Raw genomic sequence first — 25,191 nt, forward strand, 5'->3', positions numbered from 1 at the left:
AACTGATGATATAAGAGGGGTGGGTGAAAGTGAGAGAAACAAAGTCCTTGAGAAGATGAATGCAGAGAGGCTATCACAGGTGTAGAGTTTAGCCTTAGATTGGTGTTAATCCAACAGTTGATCCACTGTAACGAAAGGACAGACAGATGACAGTAATAGCTAACAGCTCTTGCGTTTGCTATGTGTTTTAAGTGCATTACATTTGTTAACTTCTTCAAAGCTCCATAATAACATGGTGAAGTAGATACACTCTTATCCCCATGTCATATCAAGGAAAACATGATATGGTGATGTCTAACCTTTTGTCTGAGGTCATACATCTAGTAAGCAGGAAAGCTATGGTTTGACACAGGCAGTTTAGCTCCAGAGTTTACTTGCCTATATTGCCCTTGAAGAAACAAGTAGATTGATGGATTTTTATGGTAAGTGCTAGTAGGAACTCTCATCTGATTCCTTCTTCTTTCTTGGTGAAATAATGAGCAAAATTATCAGGTGAGTGTAAGGAGAAGAAACTGTTAAATTAACAACAAGGAGAGAAGGGTGAAGGAGTTACTTAGGAGAATGTTGAGAGGGTTTTCACTAGAGTGCAAAAGGATTTTCTGGGAGTTTTAAGGACCTATTTGAGATTTGGGATCATGATTTTAAAGTGAGACTAGTGAGCATGGTGTGCCTTTTTCTCCAACTGCTCTCACCAAACAAGATTATATACCCAAAAGTTAGAGAATGGAGTATAACCAAGTTGTGGTTTGGGCAGGCTGGCTGGTGAATAGAGAAGGAAGCTAGGGCCGTAGAGACATGGGTCATGGTTGACGATAGTATTTAAACTCAGTAAGGAAAACATTAAGATATTTGTGAGTTTGCAAGAAAAATTCCAGTCAAGGGAATAGAATTTCCAGTAGGCTTCGGACTGTTAGGTCTATATCTAAGACTAAATAGAAAATATAAATTTAAAATAATTCTCAATACTTTGCATCATATATATATATATATATATATATATATAAATTATACATGTTATATATATATATATATTTTAAAGATTTTATTTATTTTTTTTGACAGAGAGAGAGATATCACAAGTAGGCAGAGGTAGGCAGAAAGAGAGAGAGAAGCAGGCTCCCCGCTGAACAGATAGCAGGGCTTGACCAGGACCCTGAGATCATGACCTGAGCTGAAGGCAGAGGATTAACCCACTGAGTCACACAGGCACCCCAATACTTTGCATCACTTTTTTTTTCTCTTTTGTGAAAGTGTTTCCTAAATGCATCAATATGAAAGTTTTCTAATTTTCATCTGCTGATAGTTTGGAGATATTTCTACTATAAATACAATCCTTGGCACACCTGGGTGGGTCAGTCAGTTAAGTTTCCAACTCGTGGTTTCAATTCAGTTCATGATCTCATGGGTTGTGGGATCGAGCCCCAAGTCTGGGATCCATGCTCAATGTGGAGTCTGCTTGAGATTCAATCTCTCTCTCTCTCTGCCCCTCCCCCCATTCACAAACGCCCATACACTCTTTCTCTCTCTCAGATAAACAAAGGTTAAAATAAATAAATAAATAGCAAATAAATAAATACAATCCTTGAAAAAGGAAGTCATTATTAATAGCTCTTTATTAAAGCTAAAGCTAGCTGGTTAATTTGAGGCTAGATAAAAGATGAAAACCCTGGGCATCTGGGTGGCTCAGTGGGTTAAGCCTCTGCTTTTGGCTCAGGTCGTGATCTCAGGGTCCTGAGATTGAGTCCTGTATCGGGCTCTCTACTCAGCAGGGAGCCTGTTTCCCCATCTCTCTCTGCCTGCTCCTCCCTCTACTTGTGATCTCTCTCTGTCAAATAAACAAATAAAATCTTTAAAAAAAAATATGAAAACCCTAACCCTACCCAATCAGTGCTAGGGTTCACTTAGTTCCAACTGATTTTCCCCCGTACAGATTGAGATCTATGGTCTATGGACTGACTGTCTGTGCCTCCTCAAAATTCATATGTTGAAACTCTAATCGCTGATATTATGGTTTTTGGAGATGCAGCCCTTACATCAGACACCAGATCTGTGGGCACTTAATCTTGGACTTCCTAACCCCAGAACAGTAGAAATAAATGTATGTTGTTTAAGGCACTAAGGCTATGGTAATTTTTTAGCAACCTAAACTGACTTAAGACACCACGCTCATAATGCTGGGGAGGAAAGAAATAAGTTCACAGATATCTGGCTTCTGAATTAAGTATCTATAAGACGAAGAGATAGCTAGTAATACCTCTTACATCTCTTAGCAATGGAATTAAACTAAAAAAGCATATGTCTTTTTTTCCTGCTACTTTGATAAATCCAATTGGCTTATAAAAGGATTCCTTCTGTTATCCTAGTTAAGCTCCTGACCCAAGGAAAAGGGTGAATATGCATTCGTTTCTTGCCAGGACAAGTGTAATAGATTTCTAATCTTTCTTTGTGCTTTTCATTATGAACCTTCACTCCAACTCCAGTCCATTCTCCTCACCAAAGTTAAAGCGATCTTCTCAAAGTGTGATATTAGGTCATCTCACTCACACCTCTGCTTAGAAAACTCAAGGGGCCCCCACTGCAGTTAAAATAAAATCCAAGGTCTTTACAAAGTCTTATTTGACTTAATCCCCAGCCATGTCTTCATATATTCCATCATCCTCACTTCCCTGCCGGGCTTCAGCCATGTTTGCCTTCCTTCCGCCCACATGGCCACCTCATTTATTTCTCTTGAGGACTTATGCTTGCTCCTTTAGGATTTCTCTTTCTCCCAGGTGTTTTATATGTTTTGCCTCTTCAGGTAAAGTTCAAATGCTACTGTCTTGGAAAAGTTGTTCAGACTGTCCAGTCTCAAGCACCCCTCATCTTCCCCACTATTTCCTATCCTATTTTTGTTTTCTTCATTACATTTATCACAACCCAGAATCCTCTAATGTATATGTTTATTGCCCATCTTTGTCCATTGAATGCAGCATATTTGAAAGAAGATACTGTGTCTATACCTGATATTCCTGGAACACTCTAGGTGCTCAATAAATATGTATGACCTTCCTGAGAAAGAAGTGGGGAGAGAAAACACCATCGTGTCCCATTGGCTATGGATTGGCTTGACATCATGCATATCACTTAAATCATATTTTATAATAAAGAAAGAATGAAAGAGTAACATCAGAACAACTGAAGGAAGGAATTTTTTTTTCAAGTTTATTTTAGCTGCTTTTGAAAATATTAGTTACCTTTTTTTTTATTTTAGGAAATTACAAAGGGTAAATAATTTGCAGAGGCTACAAGTCAGCCCTCCATACATTTATTTGTACATGCACTGTTAAGAGACTTATTACAATAGCTGTCACACAGTTCCCTGCCCTTGAAGACCTCACATTGTTTTTGCTATAAGTGAAGACAAACAAATATCAAAAAGATGACATGAATAAAATGTCATATAAATAATTGCAACCTAAAAATTATTTTTGTATTCCCGACTAATTTTGGATCTAAAGTCTACCAGGGGAAGTTCACATGAGGGTCACAACTGAAGAGTGAATTTAAGCAAATAATTTTTCCTCTCTAGTCTTTACTTTCCTTTACTATAAATTGAGAAATGCTCTAGTTCATATTCCTTCTCCACTCCAAGATCATATCTCACGTATAAATAAAAATGAATGTCTATTAATTTATCTGACAAAATAATAATTTAAAGAATGAAAAATAATTTATTTGGTAGACCCAGCATATATGTTCTCATACTAACAAAATAGGTATTTCTTTAAATTTTGAAAAATAAATTAAGGTAAATTCTGAATATAAAGGTAAGATAAATCAGAACTAAACTATGATTTAGCTAATTGAATTTAAATTTAAAAATTCCAAAAAAAGAACAAGGCTATTAATAAAAATATTTTGGCCATCTTTTCTTTTTTTTTCCTTGCTGTTTCCTATATTATCTGAATAGATAATTAAATGAATGGATAGTGTTTTAGATAAAATAAAATTTATAAAGACCTTTATGTATTTGAATGTAAGAAAAGAATTTATATCAACAATCAAAGAGAAAGACTTAAAGCAGCAGATAAGAATACCCTGCAGTTGTCTTTATATTCCATTCCAAAGTTACTTTTCTTTCAGAGTCCAGTCTTGGAAGTAATCCAATCACGATAAGCAGTCACTCGTGTGTAAACACCTGGCTTATTCTTTTCAGCGCATCCATCACCCCAGCTTACTATTCCAACAAGGTGCCAGATATTTCTAGAGTTCGGGTAAGCTAGTGGTCCACCAGAGTCATTCTAGAAGAAGACAGGAAGACATGTTTCTTGCCCCATCAAAGAATTTCCTTTTACTGTTTCTCTGGATTTATCAAAAGCCCCTGGGCACTGAAAATAGTTTATCCTTTTTTGGGCTTGGAACTGTAGAACTTGGGTTTATTCAAAACCCAGAGCAACTACAAACTAAAATATATTGCCTATAACTGCCATAGGTTGGATTGGACAGAGCAGACTTTATAGGAGTTCAGCCTTGACTATGGAGAAAATGATGCATAATGAAGCATGAGGAATGGGAGAAGTGTGCACATACTAGACCTCCTGCTGCATCTTGGATAAGGAAGAGGTAGCATTCTATTGTGCAGATTTCCCAGAAAATAGGGACAACTTTATTTTATTCCCAGGCAAGATTGTCCTTGGTATGGACTCCTAGACTGAAAACTCCATGAGAGCAGGGATTTTGTTCACCAGCGCATCCCCAGCATCTAGCCTGGTGTCGGATACGTAACTGGGATCAGTAAATATCCATTGTGTGGATCAATCTAATCTACTCTATGGAAATCATTCACATGCACAAAAATTTTGTGTTGACAAAAACTTCCATTTAATTAGTACTTTGGGAGAAAATGATTTGATGTGTCTATACATACCTGACAAGCGTCAGCTTTTCCTGACATAAATCCAGCACATAGCATTTTATCCGTCACTGTGCCCGATAATGCATGCGGAGCATTACAGACTTCATTGTCAATAATCTTCAAAGAGGCTTGCTGAAGTTTTACTGGAAGGGGACCTAAAGGCAATAAATTCTGTGTATTATGGAGATCTTAACTTTGATTGTGGAGATAAGGAACATATATAGATAAAGCAGATTGTTTTGGTCAGCAAGCGCCAGGCCTGTCACAGCATAGATTGGTCCCTTTCTGGTGTTTACTGCCGCTGGCTACCTCACACATAATTCCAACTCTTCCAATTCTTTTTTTTTTTTTTTAATTTTATTTATTTGACAGAGAGAAATCACAAGTAGACAGAGAGGCAGGCAGAGAGAGAGAGGGGAGGAAGCAGGCTCCCTGCGGAGCAGAGAGCCCTATGGGGGCTCGATCCCAGGACCCTGGGATCATGACCTGAGCTGAAGGCAGAGGCTTTAACCCACTGAGCCACCCAGGCACCCCCAACTCTTCCAATTCTTATTCATATTTTATAAATTGAAGACAATTTGGTCCCACGCCTTGGTTTTCTTTTTGATATATTTACTGACTGATTAATTGCATGAGAGAGTGATTGATTAATTGACTGTTTAAATGATGATTCCCATGAAGCTATTACTTTTTTACAGAAAAACTTACCATTCATATAAAGTGTTCCCCATCCTGTAACTACAACACTGGCATTTTCTGAAAGCTTCATTTTGGCTTCAGGAAGGCAAATCCTACGAACATACTTTGTAAAAGAGATTTCTTCGGCAAGCTGCACAAGGGCAATATCATTATAAACCCCAGGGCTGCTATAGTTTTCGTGAAAAATAATGTTTTGGACTTTCTGTGTCATATATGGTTTATTTACTACTGTTCCAAAATTGACGGTCCAATCATCTGAATTATTTTTCCTGAAAGACACAATTTAATTAAAATACATGCAGTTTTTGAGCAATAACAGTGTCCATAGTGGTTATTACCTCATAACTATAAAGCACGAGGCTCCCAGCCAACACAAGAAAGTACCATATTTTTATTTTTAAGGATGCCTTTGACACAAAGATATGGCAAATAAAACAGTGCTAAGGACTATTAGATCTGTCAGATTTCTGCAAATCCTCCTAGCTAGAGCCAGGGATGTCTTCTGCTACTAAAACCCCACCCAGTTTCTGAGCATTTGACTTGGGTAGGAGTCACATGAGCAGCTTCAGTGGGCGGGGCCCAGAATCACTCTTATTGTCAAACACCCCGGGTTCCAAGAGCCTGTGGCAGGCTCTGGACATCTTTGTACATAAAAAATTGTCATTTGTTCTTACCCGGTCACCCTATTACTAAGTGCATTTTGGCTTCTAATTTAAATTTTCTGATTATTTCTCCAGTTCTTCACTGAAACTCTTTCTCAATTTAAGACCTGACTTCCTGTTTAATTTTTCTCACCTTCTCTCAAAATGTCAGTTGCTGTTTTTGTTTCTAATTTTCAAAAACTTGTAGTGGTTTCAATCCTTCTCCCGTTCTGAAACTTTCAGTGACTGCCCACACTCAATGTGATTCTTTTTTTTTTTTTTTAAAGATTGTATTTATTTATTTGACAGACAGAGATCACAAGTAGGCAGGCAGGCAGAGAGAGAGGGGAGGAACGGGCTCCCTGCTGAGCAGAAAGCCGGATGCGGGACTCCATCCCAGGATCTGAGATCATGACCTGAGCTGAAGGCAGAGGCTTAACCCACTGAGCCACTCAGGTGCCCTCGATGTGATTCTTAAACTCTGCTCCCTTAGAATCAATTCAGGCTCCACCTCCTGAGATTTATATTTAAGAGATCTGGTGTGGGGTGCCTGGGTGGCTCAGTGGGTTAAAGCCTCTGCCTTCAGCTCAGGTCATGATCCCAGGGTCCTGGAATGGAGCCCCACATCGGGCTCTCTGCTCAGCAGGAAGCCGGCTTTCCCCCTCTCTCTCTGCCTGCCTCTCTGCCTACTTGTGATCTCTGTCTGTCAAATAAATAAATAAAATCTTAAAAAAAAAAAAAAAAGAAAGATCTAGCGTGATGCTGAAGGACCCATACTTTGAACAAGTCCTCTGGGTGGTCTTCTGTGTATCGACTACTTTTTAAAAATTGCTTCAGAGACAGATCCTGCAACCATGCTTTATAGAGACTTTCTCAGGAAGTAATAAACTGGTCAATTAGAAATGTGCCCAAACAATACAACAAATTTTCCAGGATGTATTTTCTAATTCTTTTAACAAACCTTCTTTACTTCAAATTGTTCTTTTTGTTTGCTGTCTACGGAATACAACCTGGGTTGTTCCACCTCAACACATCTGAAGAAGGTGGTTTTCCAGATCCAAAAGGCGTATTGCTCTTTCCCATCTACCTACCCCATCAATCAAATCTTTTATCTATAGGGTCCAGGTTAATCTTACATCTTCATCCCTCAGCTGGATATGCTCACCTTCTTCATCAAATTTTCACAGAACATATTGTCTTGTTGTAAGTGTGGCAGCTACTACACTATGCTGATTAATGCCTTGAATATATCACATTTAAATATTTTCAGTTAGGTAGTGAGCACCTGGAGGACAAGGCAAATAAGCATGTAGTAACTGAAATCAGACATACCTGGCATTACATTCAATTTCTGTTAATTTAATAACTGTATGAACTTTGCCAAGTTACATCACCATTTCATTCAGACCTAGTTTCCTCACCTTTAACTAGATTAAATTATACCTTCCATACAGAATTATTGTTATGATTAAATAAAATGTAAATGTCAATAAAGCACTGAATGTCAGGTCCAAGTAGCTATTCTCAAAATGTGAGTTACTTCTATTCACCTTTTCCTCTTTGACAAATTATTATTTTTTTAAAGCTTTATTTATTTATTTTAGAGAGAGAGAGTGAATGTGCACAAGCGTGGGGGTGGGTAGAAGGAGAGGGAGAGAGAAATTTAAGTAGACTCTGTGCTGAGTGTGGCGCTTGATACAAGCTCCCACCCCACCCTGAGATCACAACCTGAGCAGAAATCAAGAGTTGGCTGCTCAATCACCTGTGCAACCCATGCGCCCCTCCTCTTTGACAAATTTAAATGCTTCTGCTGCCCTTCAGGTATGCAGGTAATTATACATTTCATTTGGCTTTGGTGAATGTTCACACATTTAGGTCAGTCCCCACAGATGACCCAAATGTCCCGCGTACCCAGAATCCTACAGTTAGTCAGAATTTTGCACTTACTTAGCAAAGCAGTGAGCTGCAGATAATAGCCACCGGCTGCTGATCAGAGATGCCCCGCAATAATGTTGACCTTTCCACTGCATGCTGGCTTGCCATGGCCATGCCCCAACCAGGGCGTTTTCCCCATTCACAATTCGGTTGCCTGGTATGATACTGTTGGATGGTCTTCCACAACCTAAAGAAAGGATTTATTTACATAGGAGCAGCTATCTTTGATTACTCCTTTATTTTTAAAGAGAATCTTTTTTTTAAAATTTTATTTGTTTATTTGACAGAGAGAGAGATCACAAGTAGCCAGAGAGGCAGGCAGAGAGAGGGAGAAGCAGGCTTCCCACTGAGCAGAGAGCCTGATATAGGACTTGATCCCAGGACCCTGAGATCATGATCTGAGCTGAAGGCAGAGGCTTAACCCACTGAGCCACCCAGGTGCCGCACTGAGCCATGCAGGTGCCCCTCTTTGATTATTCTTGACGAGAAATACATCTTAAAGTATTACTTGAAACCCTTCAGTAGTTGTCCAGCAGCTACTAAGCAATGCTGTGTCTTTTCCAGAATGTACTGGGATCATGGTAGCTGACTCCATCTTGGTTTGGGTGACTTTTACTTATACTTTTTTCTCTCTTGAGCATCTTTTGATGACTTTTATTTTATCTATTTGCTATAATTCTCATCTCTCCCACTAGACGCAAATTTCTTGAAGGTGGAGATTTTATTTCATTATGTCTGTATCTCGTACAGCATATGAAGCACTATCTATAAAGTCCCATGTAGATAATAGATACACCATTGAGTGAATGAATGCATGGATGTATCTTGTGTGCAACATGATACTCTAAAAAGAATTCATTTAAAAGATTTCAGAACTATTTTTTATCTTATAATAAATGTACTTGATATAGCCTACTTTTATATTTTCTTATCCTAAGTTGTCTTTTTTCCCTTCAGTCTTTTTTATTTTAACTTACTCAGATATTATATTTTTCACTCATGATTACATTCTTTGAAATCAGTTCTCATTTCATCCTTTGGACAACTCCAAATGTTAAAATTCAAAGGCCAGTGTTTTTCAAAAGAAATTCCAGATATATATCTGGTATATCCAATAATTTATAAAGATTACTTAATGGACTACTTAATGATATATTTCAAGACACTTTTTAGAATAATGATAGGGAAATATTTGTGAATGTTAAATATATCATAGTTTCTAAACTTACAGTTGTTGGTAAGTATTTCAACATTAGCCTTGCTGATTTCTGAAATTAAAAGAAACATATAATTAATAAAATATAATCAAGCAATTATCTTTAATCTAAGAACATACATGCTACCTTCCTAGCCCAATTATACTCAACCTTTAACTATTCAGACTAGTTCACATAGCAGTTAACAACCCTTCTCCCTCCTACTTTTTATATTTTGACCATCTCTACACATATCTACCAAGTAGTATAGGACAGGGGAAAGGAAATATAAAGCAGAGCTCTCAATTTTGTTATAGTTGTAGCAAAATATTTACTGAGGTGAGAAGCTGACATTCTCACTTAAAGAGGGACTGGGAATTAATTACCTTTGGATTTTTTTCCTTATGATAATTCTCATCTCTCTGAAAATGCTCAGAGTTATCTATAAAAAGAAAAATTCTAATTAAAATTTTATTCCATTGGGCCTCTCCTCTTTAGAGTCATCTCATATCTGTGACTGAATTATGAAATTTTGTGAATTTAACTTAAATTCAAGTCTCTTTTCTATTAGGAAGAGACTTAATTCTTTATTTTTATTATTATATTTTTTAAAAGATTTACTCATTTATTAGAGAGGGAGAGAGACAGTGTAAGAAGGGGGAGGGGCAGAAGGAAAAGAGGACGATCTCAAGCTAACTCCCTGCTGAACATGGAGCCTCATGAAGGACTTGATCTCACAACCCTGAGACCATGACCTAAGCCAAAACCAAGATCAGATTCTTAACTGACTGAACCACCCAGGTGCCCCTAGGAAAAGACTTTAGAGACAAAAAGAAAGAGCAGGGAACTACAAGAAGACCCCACCAACAAGTGACGACTAAACCCCTAGGGCATTGAGGGGAAGCCTTCCTTCCCAACAGCTACCCACAGAGCAATTGTGTTGTTCTTTTGAGAAGCTCTAGCTCAAATTCACTTGGTCCACTGGTGACAAGGATTGTGAGGCAAAGGAGTTATAACTGGAAGTTATCAGCCTTGATAGACTTCAAGTACACTAGGATCAACTCTCGGTCTAGAAAACTACAAAACTGAGCTCTGAAATACATGCTTATTACCTAACAGGCCTTTAACAATCGAAATGAGAGGTTCAAGAGCTTTGCAGGATCTTCAAGATCTTTACAGACTTCACTTCCTACATGTACTGGGGCGAAATAATTTTGTTCCCTTGTTTTCTAGGAAATTATTCCAGACAATTTTTTTCTGTTAGTTATCATTCCCATTCTTTCACAAGTAGCAGTGAGAACTCCCTATCTCCAACGTCCGTCTTACGCACCCATCTCCACACTAAATGATCAAGTCCTAAATCTGTTTCCTATAATGAGATCCTGACAAGAGTAGAGGGGAGGAATAATGCTTCAATTAGAGTCCTTCACTTCCTTTTTCATACAAAAACATGAAACCTTCCAAGCTCAAGTATATGCCCACACTTTAGCCCTCCTTCTTATCAGTCTTCAGATATGTTTATAGCGCTGCCCCTTTCATGCCAACTCATTGGTAGGAGTACCAGAATTTAAGAAGTATATTTTTCTTCCCAAAGCAAATTCCTGAAACTTCTGGTTCATTTTTTTCCTAGCACTTTTTTTTTCAAAGAGCCCCCAAATCCAAGTAACAGAAAATAATGGAAATAAGTGAAATACCTATGAGTCTCATGGAAGTAGGGACTGCATTCCAGAATGCCATGTTGTCTTTCAATATCTGAGGGAAGATAGCTTCAATTTCAGTCTTCATGCTATCCCTCTTTGCTGGAGGAAATTTGAATGTCAGCTGGAACTGTACACTTGAGCCATTGGAATCAGGACTAGAAAAAACAGAAATCTTCTAGTTTGCTGTTTCTTGATTTTTGTAAACATTTTGTGAATACATTGAATTTCCTATATTTTGTCATATTTCCTTTACATATTCTAAAGAACAATACACAGATATTGTCTCAGTATGTATAAAGGGTAAAGGTCTCTAAAAATCTTCTGACTGGTTCACAGGAATTGGTCATGGGATATGTGAATTACAAACTAGAAATCAGAGTATTTTGAACACATGTGAGAAAAGGAGTATTGGTCAACAAATGATTGATTTAAGATTTTATTAAAACAGTAAAAACCATGTCCTTGTGGAGATATTTTCTAATAACTTTAGAAAAAGAGATAAATGCAGAACCAGGAACCATTTGAAAGATAACTCCTAACATATATTCAGGAGCCGGTACTAAGCTTCTCCCTATTATTTCTTATACATCTCTATGCCAATATAGCTGTACAATGAGAAATCTCAGAAAGGTAACTCTAAAGCATAAAGAGAATATCCACTATCTATATATTCATTACATTCTTTTTATTAATTAGAAAAGGAGATTAATTCATTTGGGAAGACCTCCAAAACAAGTCACAATTTTTTAAAATACCCACAACTTCTATTTTCAATAGAAAGCTTTCGCTTGTAAGTAGGTTAGTTGATTGGTTTTCTGGCCAGCTGGAATTTTTTGTTTTGTTTTGGAAGTTCCGAATTTCCCCAGAATGGATATTGGCAATTACCAAATTATAAGCATTCTCTTGCTTTATCACTCATCCCCTGTGCTCCGTGAGACCCTCCTCCCTGAATCCCTCTTGGCCGTCAGCATCCTCAAGCATACTTCAAAGTCCTATTTAGACAAATTTTATCTTAAATGACACTAAAATTCACTTTGCTTCACAGTCATTATAATGATAGTGATTACTAAAGAGACCAAAAGAAGATTATTTTAGGAAAGGTATGGCCAGATGGATGTGAATGGGAGAAGAGGAAGCTAGTTGGTTCGTAGCAAAGCAATCAGATGAGACTCTTTTTTTTTTCACCGAGTTAAAATGATCTTTCATCATAGCAGTCAGTTAGGACTGGCTGCTACCAATAGCCTTACAATTACCCTTCAAGTGTGGGGATTATGCTGCTGCCCCTCGGAACAATTTGTTGCTTAAACTGTAACCCCTGGAGGATTTTACTAGTTACCAAGCACATTTAGATAGGGCCTTAAGAAATACATATGCTGGCAACAGGTCTTTGGGGAGAAGGACCATGTAGGACCATGAAGCCGGGCAGCCGGGAACGCCCGGTCAGCTCAGGGTGGAATGAAAACCGCCTGCTTCCTTTATCGGTTCCCGCTCCTTTCTCTTCCTAGAAGCGCCCCTTGTTAGTTAGATGAAAGTGAGACTGTGGAGTTGCTCGTGGCAGCCGTCCTTTTCGACTGTGGTCCCCTGCTCCCAGTCTCTGGCAGCTGACTTGTCTGTGCCTAATTCTTCTCTTTGGTCGCCGACTGGAAGCGGCAGGATTACACATTTGACCAGAACAGTTCCTATTCTGCACAGAAATTTGTTAATTGCAATGACATTTTAATTTATGGGTCTGTCTTTCTTTATTTTCTTCATTTCTTTCTTTCCTTCTTTTTTTCTTTCTTTCTTTCTTTTCTTTCCATCACTTTCTTTCTATTTTTTCTATTGTTCTTAATTAAAACCATGGATGATGTTACATATCATCCACCTTCCCTTCCATAAGATCCTGATGGAATTTGCACTTACAGAATTTTGATGACCTGAGAGTTGATATATTCTTTATATATACTCGAATTTTGAAAAGCCTCCAACATCTGTCAAGAGAGAGAAACAAAGTGGCCACCATATCATTTTCGATCAAATTTATTATGAAATTATTAAAAGAAATCTCTGACTTACCTTAGTCTCTATATTTTTGCTCAGATCAGTGCTGGCTTGTGAAGCTCCATTTTCACAACTATCATTGTATGTAACTCCAGAAATATGAAAATCACCTTGGTAATAGAAAATCCTTCCTATGAAACAAAAAAATCCTCAAAGAATTTTAAAATAACAAATACCCTCAAATCCCTCCATAGCTTTGTCTCGAAATTAACATTTGACCCAGATTTTTAAATAATCAGAGGGAGGGAGAAAGAAAGTGGAAAGCAATGAAAGGTAGTGAATATCCACTCATTCTAGAAACGGCAACCCCCAGCTTTCATGAAGTGATACTCCTTTCTTCGTATGATAATAGATGTTACTGCCCTATTAAAGCCAGGAATATCCTCAGGATCCACCTTAAAACAGCAACCCAGGCAATCACTAACCATCCACCTGAGTGTGCACTAGAGATGAAACCCATTTTTCATATGCAATCTAAATTCTCATAATAGTGATTACCCAGTTACTCTTTCTAAGCACTTCTGATATGGAAATATTCTGATAAGGAAATATTACAAACATTCCCCTTCACTCTCTGGATGATCTATACCGTCTTATTATTTTTCTTCTGCCTCATTGTCTATCAGCCTGCTTTCTATTCCTTGTAGTCATTCCTTGAGGAATTCCCCCTGCCCTTCTACTTCCCTCCAGTATATGGTGGCTGGTGTTTGATGAGCATCACAAGGTCTCACATTCTCCATTCTGTCTGCTCCCTGAATGTAAATGGCTTTATCTAATATATTTGGCTACTGCAATGTAAAACAGGACAAGCCTAGAGGTAGTTCTTCCACATCATGCATGTACTTCTAAAAATAGGAAAAAGTCATTTGCAAAGATGTGAATGGAACTAGCGGGTATTATCCTAAGCAAAATAAGTCAATCGGAGAAAGACAATTATCATATGATCTCACTGATATGTGGAATTTAAGAAACAAAACAAATGATCTTAGGGGAAGAGAGGAAAAAATAAAACAAAATGAAACCAGAGAGGGAGACAAAGCATAAGAGACTCTCAATCATAGGAAACAAACTGAGAGTTGCTGGAGGGGAGGGAGGTAGGCGGATGGGGAAACTGGCTGGTGGACATTAAGGAGGGCAGGTCATGTAATGAGCACTAGGTATGACTGATGAATCACAGACTTGTACCTCTGATTAACTGAAATGAATTAAAATAAAAAAATTAAAAAAATAAGAAACAAAAATTGGAACTAATATAAAATAGTATCCTGTTTTGGTTAAGCAATTAGCCATTCATATATTTTGAGAACAACAGTACTTTTGATCCATTTTAAAAAGTACCAGGGGACCTGGATGGCTCAGTCAGGTAAATGGCTGCCTTTGGCTTGGGTCCTGATCCCAGGGTTCTGAGATGGAGCCCCGCTCCCTGCTCAGTGGGGAGTCTGCTTTTTCCTTCTCCTTCTGTTTGCTGTTCCCCCTGCTTGTGTTCTCTCACACTCTCTCTCTCTGTAAAATAAAATCTTAAAAAAAAAAAATAGTACCACATAATCTCTAAGGAATGTTAATAATAGGGTTTAAAAAATATGATCTCTGAGCTGAAATAATTCATCATCCTGGAAGTCAGGAATATCATTTCAATCTAAGATATGAGAGACTGTGGACTCTGAGAAACAAACTAAGGGTTTTAGAAGGGAAGGGGGTGGGGAATGGGTTGGCCCAGCGATGGGTATTAAGGAAGGCACATATTGCATGGAGCACTGGGTGTTATATGTAAACAATGACTCTTGGAACACTGCATCAAAAACTAATGATGTACTGTATGCTGACTAAAATAACATAATAAAATTTTTAAAAAAGATAAAATAAAAACTAGTTTCTTATCTTTCAATGGTCTCCTATATTTTTCCTCATGGCAAGAGGTATATATAAAAATCAAATGCTAGGTTCTAAGAAGTTACCTAAGGTCTTTCTGAAAGAATAATGCATACCGAGTTAGAGGAGCTACTTTAAATCCTCCCACCAATTGGGTGTGCATGTTGGTATATCACGTTAGCCTCCTGGACATTTTTTCATTAATCCCAAAGACTACATTGCAAAAATAAACTCCAAGAGCCTCTTTCTTAGCATTTCATGCTTTTGATCTATGAAGTCTATCCTCAAATAGAAGAGCAAACAACTAGAATCTGTTAATTTTGTGTTACATCCGGTATGCTGAACTTGGGTATTTACAGAGAGGCAGATTTCTTTTTCTTTCTTTTTTTTTTTTTTTTTAGGAAACTATTTTATTTTATCATAAAGATATTATTAATTTATTTGAGGGAGAGAGAATATATGTGTGCGTGTGTCTGTGTGTGTGAGAGAGAGAGAGTGTGTGCACTTGCACAAGTGGGGGGAGGAGCAGAGGGAGAGGGAGAAGCAGGCTCCAAGGACCCTGATGTAGGACTCTATCTCAGGACCCTGAGATCATGACCTGAGCTGAAGGCAGATCCTTAACCAAGTGAACCACCCAGATGTCCCAGGTAGGCAGATTAATTTGTCAAAAGTCATACATATCATGCCCATATTTAAAGAAACCATGATGTTTAGATATGTGTAGTTATATTACTGGAAAATCAGATTGATTTGAGGTGCAATATTTTAGTTTATTTTCCCTTGCTTATTTTTATAATCTGAATTGTCCCCTAGAATTTATATGTTGAAGCCCTAACCCCCTATGTGGCTATATTTAGAGATAAGGCCTTTAGCAAGGTAACTAAGGTTAAATCAGATCATAAATCGGATCACTAGGTTAAATCAGAAACCAATAGCCTTATAAGAGGAGATATAAGAGAATGATCCTTCTTTCTCTCTCCTGAAAATTACCCCCCAACCGCATATACCACAGAATAAAAGGGCATGTGAAGCTATATTAACCCTGCTGACATTCTGATCTTGGACTTCCAGCCCTCAAAACTGTGAGAAAACAAATATTTGTTGTTTTAAGACACCTAGTCTGTGGTATTCTGTTATGGCAGCTTGAGCTGAATAATACAATTACTTAGATAAATTGAATGGGAATCTATCTGTACCCTACACTGCAGCCTATAAAATCATAATCATAATTAAATCATAATAATAGTATAAAATCACATCATAATTAAAATCATAATTTTATAGACATAGCAATGATCAGTATTTAGGTAGTAATCTTTCCATATCTTATCCCAAGGTTTATAATAAAATCTATATTTTAAGATAGAAATATATTTTACCACCTTTATAAAATATCGCTTTAGACCTATGGGTTGCAACACTATCTATTTATTAGAATAACTACAGAGCTTCTAAAAGGCTTACATGGGCGGGCCCTGCCCCAGTTTCACTGAATCAGAAAACCTAAGGGAATGGATACTTCTTTGGAAGAGCTCCACAGGTGATTCTGAGAGGAAACCAGGGTTTAGAACTACTAGATAAACTATCTGAAGGATTTATCATTTGTTTATAAATGTCTGTGTAAGCTTTTCGAAATAGTTTTGTTAAATAAAATAGTTAAGGAAGAGCTGAACCAGTCATTTCTAGAATAATGATCCTTGTGGAATATTAATCTGAGTTAACCCAAGAAGTAGAAAGTGAAAAATAATGGCTTGAAAACGATAGACATATTCAGAGAGAGAAACGAATTTCATACCACTTGAATGAGAGATTATTCTAGGTGTCATCCAACTTAAGTTGCTCTTAGTATTAACAAAGATTGTATTCATTTCTAATTCAGATTCCTAGAGCCAATCCATCTTTCAGACTGACTCCAGACGGCCTTTCCAAGAGTTTTGAATGTGTATTGTTATTGCACAAGGAACCTAATTCAATTAACTTAATTACAGGTAATATAAGCCCATCTAGCCTTGTATTTGAAATTGTAGGTGGTTAACCATGTAGAGAATAGAGAAAGTCAAGGGCAAATTTTCATCCCACACATGTCCTGCTTGAGCCACGATGTCTGCCGTCCTCCCTGGTGCACCACTCCAGTCCATGAATGCACTGTTTCTCCAGAAGAGACTCATTAAAATACAAATTGTATTTTGGAAGGATAACTAATTAAGCTACTGGGCTTCTTCACAGGGCTTGATTTGGTAAAATTGGAGCAAATTTCCTTAAGGGGAAATTATATAATGAACGTTATTTTTTAATGAGCAGAATCAAACAGAGGACAGAAGGATCCAGACTACAGAGAGTTCAGGGGTCAACATAACAGGCCAGAGACGGTATGCATACCTGACCCATCTGAAGGACAAGTTCTGAAGTTTGAAACCAAGATGGTTAGAGAAAACATAAGGCGCTTGGGTGGCTCAGTTTGTTAAGCACCCAACTCCTGGTTTTGGCTCAGATCATGATCTGATGGGTGGTGAGACCAAGCCCTACCTAGGGTTCTGTGCTCAGTGGAGAGTCTTCTCGAAGACTCTCTTCCTCTGTCCTTCCCCCAGTGTGCTCTCTCACTCTCTTTCTCTCTCTCAAATAAATACATCTCTAAAAGAAAAAAAAAAAAAGATGGTTAGGGAAAACAAAGGAGAGGCCAGGTTGAAGAAAAAGCTGGAATTTGTATTAGGAAAATGCTTCCTATTCTTCATTATTGTATAGGGTAATAAATTTCAGAGAAATAAAACAGAAAAAGTTATGATAAAGTAGAATAATACACTTGAATGTTAAGGTCTGGGTTTATGTTCATCTATGACACTTAAAAGCCTATAATAATAAACACTTTTCTTTTCTCAATCTTGATTTTTTGCATGTGAAAACAGTGATAGTAGTAAAACTTACCCTCCCTAGCTCAAAGAATTATCATGAGGATCAAGTGGGATTATGGATGTCAAATTTCTTTGAAAATATTAAATAGCTTCACAAACTTAAAGTTTTATTTTTCTAAAAGGTAAAAATAATTTGGAATACCAAGATTTCTGAATGTGGTGTTAACAAAGATTTTTAAGATAATATCAAATTTATAAAAACATATAGTCACTTCTACTATCTACCGTTAGATGAGACATTTTTGTGGATGAAAGACCTAAATATGAGACAGGAATCCAACAAAATCCTATAGGAGAGCAGCCTCTTTTACCCCAGATGCAGCAAGTTCTTGTTAGAGATGTCTTCAAAGGCAATGGAAATAAAAGCAAAAATGACCTATTGGGACCTCATCGAGATAAAAAGCTTTTGCACAGCAAAGGAAATAGTCACCAAAACTAAAAGGCAACCCATAGAATGGGAGATGTTTGCAAGTGTCTAATCAGATAAAGGGCTAGTATCCAAAACCTTTAAAGAATTTATCAAACTCAATACCCCAAAAACAAAAAATTCAGTCAAGAAATGGGTAGAAGACATTAACAGGCATTTCTCCAAAGAAGACATACAAATGGCCAACAGACACATGAACAAAGGCTCAGCATCAATTGGCATCAGAGAAATACAAATAAAATTACAATGAGATACTGCCTCACACTAGTCAGAACAGCTATAATTAACAACGCAGGAAACAACGGATGTTGGCGAGGATGCAGAGAAGGGGGAACCCTCTTTCACTGTTGGTGGAAATGCAAACTGGTGCAGCCACTCTGGAAGACAGTATGAAGATTTCTCAAAAAGTTGAAAATAGAGCTACCCTATGACCCAACAATTGCACTATTTTTAGGTATTCATCCAAAGGATACAAACATAGTGGTTCATAGGGGCACATGCTTCCCAAAATTTATAGCGGCAATGTTCAGGATAGCCAAAATAATGGAAAGCACTCAGATGTCCGTGGACAAATGAATGCATAAATAAGAGGTGAGATATATTGATATAGATATAGATACAGATATTTCAGCCATCAAAAAAAGAATGAAATCTTGCCATTTGCAATGACATGGATGGAACTAGAGGGTATTATGCTCAGCAAAAGAAGTAAGTCAGAGAAAGATAAATATGATATGATTTCATTCATATGTATAATTTAAGAAATAAAACAGATGAACATAGGAGAAGGGAAGAGAAAAGAAGACAAAAACAGAGAGAGAAAAGTCATAACAGTCTCTTAACTATAGGAAACAAACTGTGGGTTGCTGGAGGGGAAGGGGGTGGGGGGGTGGGGTAACTGAATGATGCACATTACGAAAGACCCTTGATGTAATGAGTACTGGGTGTTATATGCAACTGATGAATCACTAAACTATCTCTGAAACTAATAATACATTGTATGTTAATTAAATTGAACTAAATTTTTTAAAAAGATGATACATTTGTGGATTATTCATTGCTATTTAGCAATTATATCTTAATAACCAGAATTGAGCCAAGAAGAGTAGGATTTCCAAATTTTTATATATACTTACCAAAAGATATAACAATTCAACTACTAACCTATTTCATAAGCTCCTTTATTGACAATGCATTTTGGCCTCAAAATATTGAAATTTTCAGTTTTGTCCATAGTCTCATAGTTGGTAATATGTTACAGAGTGGCTCAAGGAGGCATTTGATTCAAAAAAATTTATAAACCTTGGTATTAAATAATAGAGAATTATTACATTGAAATAACAGTAAATAGATGAGAAATTTCCCATGAAAAAATTTAATATTCATGTTTCTTACCCACTTCTAAAAATAAAAGGAGATTTAGTAGCAAGGTGAAAATGAAAAGTAGGCAATACTGACCAACTGCTAGAAAATGAACAAGAAGACCAATAGTTATTCCCAAGATTGCTGTCACTCCAAGAAAAATAAAGATCACCACCCATGCTGACCAAGATCTTCCCCGGGAGGACATGCCATGCCTATAAAAGGAAAAAAAAAATGGTTCAAATCAGATGATAGACATTCTAAATTTACCTGGCTCTCCTCCAACTCATATAACATAATATATAATTTATGAATAGGTCCTTATTTCAGCATGAAGCATAGAAGCCTTAAACATCATAAACAACAGAAAGAGGGTACACCCTAATACTCATTTACTAAACAAATCATAGTTGAGTACCATTTTAGCTTCTGGGAATATTGCAGTGAGCAAGATTCACTTCAGAGATGCCTGGTTTCTCTGAAGAGAAATTGATTTGCTCTTTTTATTTATCTAAAGCAGGTTATAAAATACTAGGTGTGGTCTGATTGTATTTTGACTATAATCATACTATGTATACAGACATTTAAATTTATTTTATTTTATTTATTTATTTATTTATTTTTTTTATAAACATATATTTTTATCCCCAGGGGTACAGGTCTGTGAATCACCAGGTCAGACATTTAAATTTATAAACAAATATATAATATAACCATTTGTAAGTTTTAATTAAATGTGAGAGGAAATACCATGATGCCAACCTCAGTTATCCCATAACCACTGTTATGTTAGAAGATTATAGGTAGAGTTTTCTTTTTCGTTTACTTTTTTCTTAACTATATTTTCTAATGTTTCTACAATAAACATGGATTATTTGAGTCACATAAATTAAGAGGTAAGTTTCATCATCAAAGCTAATTAATTAGATGAAAAATAATCAGAAAATATGGTGACTTGGTATCACCCAAATGGAGTGGTCTAGAGTTATAATTAGATCTTATGGTTACCCTCAGTCGAATCTATATAAAGTTTGGGCACTAGTTATTTATCACTTGTATTTTAAAAGACATGATGTCATGAAATTGCTGATTTGGAGAAAGAGCTTTAACAAGCACTCATAAAATTCTGATTTCAGGGGCACTTGGGTGGCTCAGTCAGTTAGAAGTCTGTCTTCAGCTCAGGCCATGATACTTGGGTCCTGGGATGGAGCCCTGTATTGGGATCCCTGCTCAGTGGGGAGCCTGCTATTTCATCTCCTTCTGCCCTTCCTCACCTGCTCATGCTCATTCTCTCCCTCTCACTCTCTCTCAAATAAATAAATAAATAAAATCTTTAAAAAAAAATCTGATTTCAAATTTCAAAGTAGCTTAAGCAGTTTCCTCAATCTTTCATATTCTGCATCACCTAAAACAAAACTTGTAAAACAGAGGAGTTTATAATCAGGGGATATATTTGGCACATTAGATATTCCCTATGAATATGAGAATCTTTTTGTTTTGATCCCTCTAGAACAGTTTATACTTAGGTAGAGAAGTTTCTTTAAAAAAAAAACCAAATAATACCTTATGACCCAACTGTACAACTCCACCCAGTTTTATTCCCTCTCTGCTCTGTTCTCTATTCTTAATCCTACCTCTTCTTCATACCCCTTTGATGACTTGTTAATTAGTGTTTCCCAGAACCAGAATTATTTGTCAAAGCTCCTCAAAGAAACTCCCTATTTCAGATGCATTCCACGTATGCTTTCATACCAGAATCCTGCTGTTTAATCTCTTCCTCAGAGCAAAGAGCCATTCAGGTATTGTGTTTTTTACACTAGATGAATCACTCTTTAAAAGGAGTATGCAATTAAGGTAATTAATAGCTATTTAGAACCCAATGACTATCTGATAATAAATCTTTTCAAATAAGTAGAAATGTTTACTGTGATACTGAGGTCTCAGATTTGTTTTGGATTAGTCAGTGGTAACTTAGTCTGGTAGCTTAGTCTTTCTGAAATGTGCAAATTAATTTGAAGGACTTTTAACATTATGTGCCCCGAATAATGACTCTAAAGTAGCTGAAATGGTTTCTGTATAAGTAATCACCAGATTATCGTTTATATTTCTTTGGAAGCTCCTTTTAGAAGTTCTGGGAAGTGGTAGAGAATACATTTTGTTAACAATAGCACTGATGCTTTGTTCCCTTTCATTATGAATTTCTTCCTGTTATAAATAAGGATATACTTTTATATCTAAAACATCATAGTTGTTTATGTTTTATTCAACCCTTCCTCTAGTAACTGTGATGCATGGACACTAGGAATTGATTATTATTTTTGAATAATAGCTGAAATTATTTAAATGATGTTTTAAATATTTAAAAGGTTTCCATTCATGAGACAATTTACTTTCTCACTTAGCAGATTAATTTTGGCCTTTTTTTTTTTTAACAGAAATCTGCATTCCAGAATGAACTCATTTAACAAACAAAACAGGTTAAAAATTAATCTTCAATGAATTTAACCAGCTCCATATACTTAATTAAACTATAACTGCTTCATTTTTGTATTGAATCTAATTCAAGTAAGGGCTTGTCACTCTTCTGGCATAATCAAACATTTCCCTTAATCAAACCACAATAATAATGTCAATAAAAATAATGGTAACTTCATGATTCACAATTTTAAAGAGTCAATTTTACTAATTTATCCTCACAGTCTATACCGGGTATTATTTCCCAGATTAGATTTTCTTACAACTACCTTCTGATATTGCATTAGCAGTTAAACTACAAAGCATTACAATAACTGTAATTTTCATTAATTAGAACTAAATTTATAGACGATTTGAATTAGATTTACCTGAATTTTGTTATACAGGGAAGACTGTTAAAACAGAATTCCAGTGCAAAATTCCCCAAATTTTATAAAGATCAACTTTTTTTTTTTTTCATAGAGGACTTAGTCATTAGGGAAAGAGTTGTGAATAAGGAACAGAGAAATTAATGATCAAATGAGTTGAATGGCTTCCACCAATAACTTTTCCCTGGAATTGTGGAAAAACAGAGAGCCTACAGAGGGAATTTATTTGAAAATCTATGAAGTTTTGAGGATGCTCTGGAGTTTGCCAGCTGCCAATAAGTACATTATTATAAAAATCTATAATGAAATTTACATTTTTAAATCATTTCCAAGACAACATTTTCATATTAGAAAATATTATTTTAATTAAATTACTAGAGAACAAAAATGGTAGTGTTCTTATAAAAAAAAAAAGTAAGCAAAATTTTGCTGAGATTGGATTCTTTTTTTTTTTCTTTTTTTTAACTTCCGGAAACTTTCCCAAAGATTTTGACAAAATTTTGGATCTTTGAAACAATAGCATTTTTTTAACAGTGTACAGAAATAAACATCTAAATTATGAAAAGCAAGCAGTTAACAAAAAGCTAAAAGATAATCTAAGAACTTGCTAGGTTTTGTAGACGTAATCTCCCAAATAAAATCCCATTTACCTGTGCATAGTATTCTGATTGTTGTGGTGTTGTCAGGAACAGTGATGGTGATGATGATGAGGGTGACAATGATAATAGTGATAATTAAAATAAGGGCCTTCTGGTGTAGCTTTTAAGGAGATCAGTGTTTCCCAGGTTTCTGTGTGACGCCCAGTGTTGATTGGTTTGTTTTCATGGGCTGGGTGAAATCTAGAGAACAAATATGATGACACTTGTATGACCAGCATTAATGACTTTCATATTTCTATTGTTTCAAGACAGGAGTCATCCAGGGAATCACAAACTTCCTTGACTTGGCTATTTAGAAAAAAAAAAAAAAAATAGCCTACTCCTAGACTGGTCTTCTAGAAGGTAGATCTAAGAAACAGTTTTGTGGTAAATTGGGATAATCCTAACTCTGTGTTTGGCCAGTTCCATTTATACTGGCTTCTTCCCCAGCTGACATCAGCTGTAACTAGGCAGAAGTTTCTGACAAATGAATTTTCACAAGGTACCAATTTTAATATAACTCATATCACTATTCTGATGTAAATGAAATTGTACTTCATTGTGATTTACATTTAAATTTCCCTAATTACCAGTGAGGATAATTATTTTCATTCTGGGTTTCTCCTTCTGAGAATTTTGTTCATGTATCTAGCTATTGGGTTATTTATCTTCTTTCTTATGGATATATGTGAGTTATCTATTTATACGGATATTGCAATTCCATATGTAAGAAGCTTGGAAGTTACCATTCCATCCTCAGAAGAAGTATAAAGCTTAACAGACTATGAAATCAGCAACTCTTTTTTGGAGTCCATAACTGAGGAGAGGACACAGAGCGAACAACTGCCCCAAATACTGGAAAGATAGACAAGAGAATTCAGTTAATAAGTGAGTCAAGACTCTAAGTAAGTATTCTTAAGTCTTGACTGAGTCAAGAGTCAAAGGCAGAAACCATCAGAGCAGAACCAGTGTCAGGAAAGAAAAACCTAAAGTGTAATTGACAAACTGCTGGAGATTCGGTATGAATACCTCTGAGATTTTTAAAAACTCCAGAGGGACCCAGTCATAGAGGGAAGGCCATAGCATTGTGAGATTCAGCTAGACTCCACAATAATATTGAAGAAAAATCCATCTGGGCTTCTGGTGGGGAGACAGGAAAGGGAACATTTTGAAATATTCCAGAGCACTCTATTCTTCCTAACAAGGCCTGCCTTGGGAGACAACTCGTTAATCAAAGCCTATCATACTGGGGTATTAACAGAGCCTAACTAACCTGGGAAAGGGAAATACCCAACCTCAGATTATTTTTCCATCCTGAGAACAGGGGGTAAAAAAATTGACAAACACTTGTGAAGTTCATAATCTAGAGGCATAGACTCGCTAAAAGCGTAGACTTAATCATCAGGCTGTAGGACACTCCTTCTCCTACACCTTACCACCACATTACTAAAGTCCTGTTTATAGTTGCTCCTTTTACCTGATCTGTCATGCCCAAATATCAGGGAAAATTTACAAGACACACCAAAGGGGAAAAAAAGAAAAAGAAAAAGAAAAAAGAAAACCCTCAGTTTGAAGAGACAGAGACAGAGCAAGTCTCAGAACCAGACGTGGCAGGAATGTTGGAATTACTATACCAGGAATTTAAAACAACTATGATTGATATGTCGACAGCTTTAATGGGCAAAGTGGACAGCATGCAAGAACAGATGGGAAATGTAAGCAGAGAGATAGAAATCCTACAAAAGAACTGAAATGCTACAGATTAAACAACAACAATAGCAACACTGTAACATAAATGAAGAATGTCTTTGAAGGGACATAACAGCCCTAAATGTGTATGTACCTAACTACAGCATCAAACTACATGAGACAAAAACGCAATAGAACTGCAAGGAGCAATAGATGAATCTGTCACCATAGTTGGAGACATACACAGAGACATGTCTATATCAGAAATGGACAGATCCAGCAGGTGAAAAATCAATAAGAACATAGTTGAACTAAACACCATCAATCAACTGAATAATTGATATCTATA

General features: G+C 36.4%; 1 protein-coding gene across 1 annotated transcript; it reads right to left on the bottom strand.

Moving 5' to 3' along the window:
* Nucleotides 1-4,118: 4,118 nt before the first annotated feature.
* LOC101674175 (transmembrane protease serine 11B) lies at nt 4,119-21,317 on the bottom strand. Its single transcript, XM_004764319.1, has 10 exons — nt 21,307-21,317; nt 19,769-19,887; nt 13,121-13,236; nt 12,968-13,035; nt 11,060-11,220; nt 9,399-9,437; nt 8,182-8,356; nt 5,603-5,862; nt 4,907-5,049; nt 4,119-4,280 (listed from the first exon to the last, which is right to left on the bottom strand). Exons 1-10 carry the CDS (start codon nt 21,315-21,317, stop codon nt 4,119-4,121), a joined length of 1,254 nt encoding a protein of 417 aa, XP_004764376.1.
* Nucleotides 21,318-25,191: the final 3,874 nt, after the last annotated feature.

This window comes from Mustela putorius, unplaced genomic scaffold (assembly GCF_011764305.1).
Source record: "Mustela putorius furo isolate JIRA1106 unplaced genomic scaffold, ASM1176430v1.1 tig00000430_pilon_pilon_pilon, whole genome shotgun sequence".
In the NCBI taxonomy this organism is placed as follows: domain Eukaryota; kingdom Metazoa; phylum Chordata; class Mammalia; order Carnivora; family Mustelidae; genus Mustela; species Mustela putorius.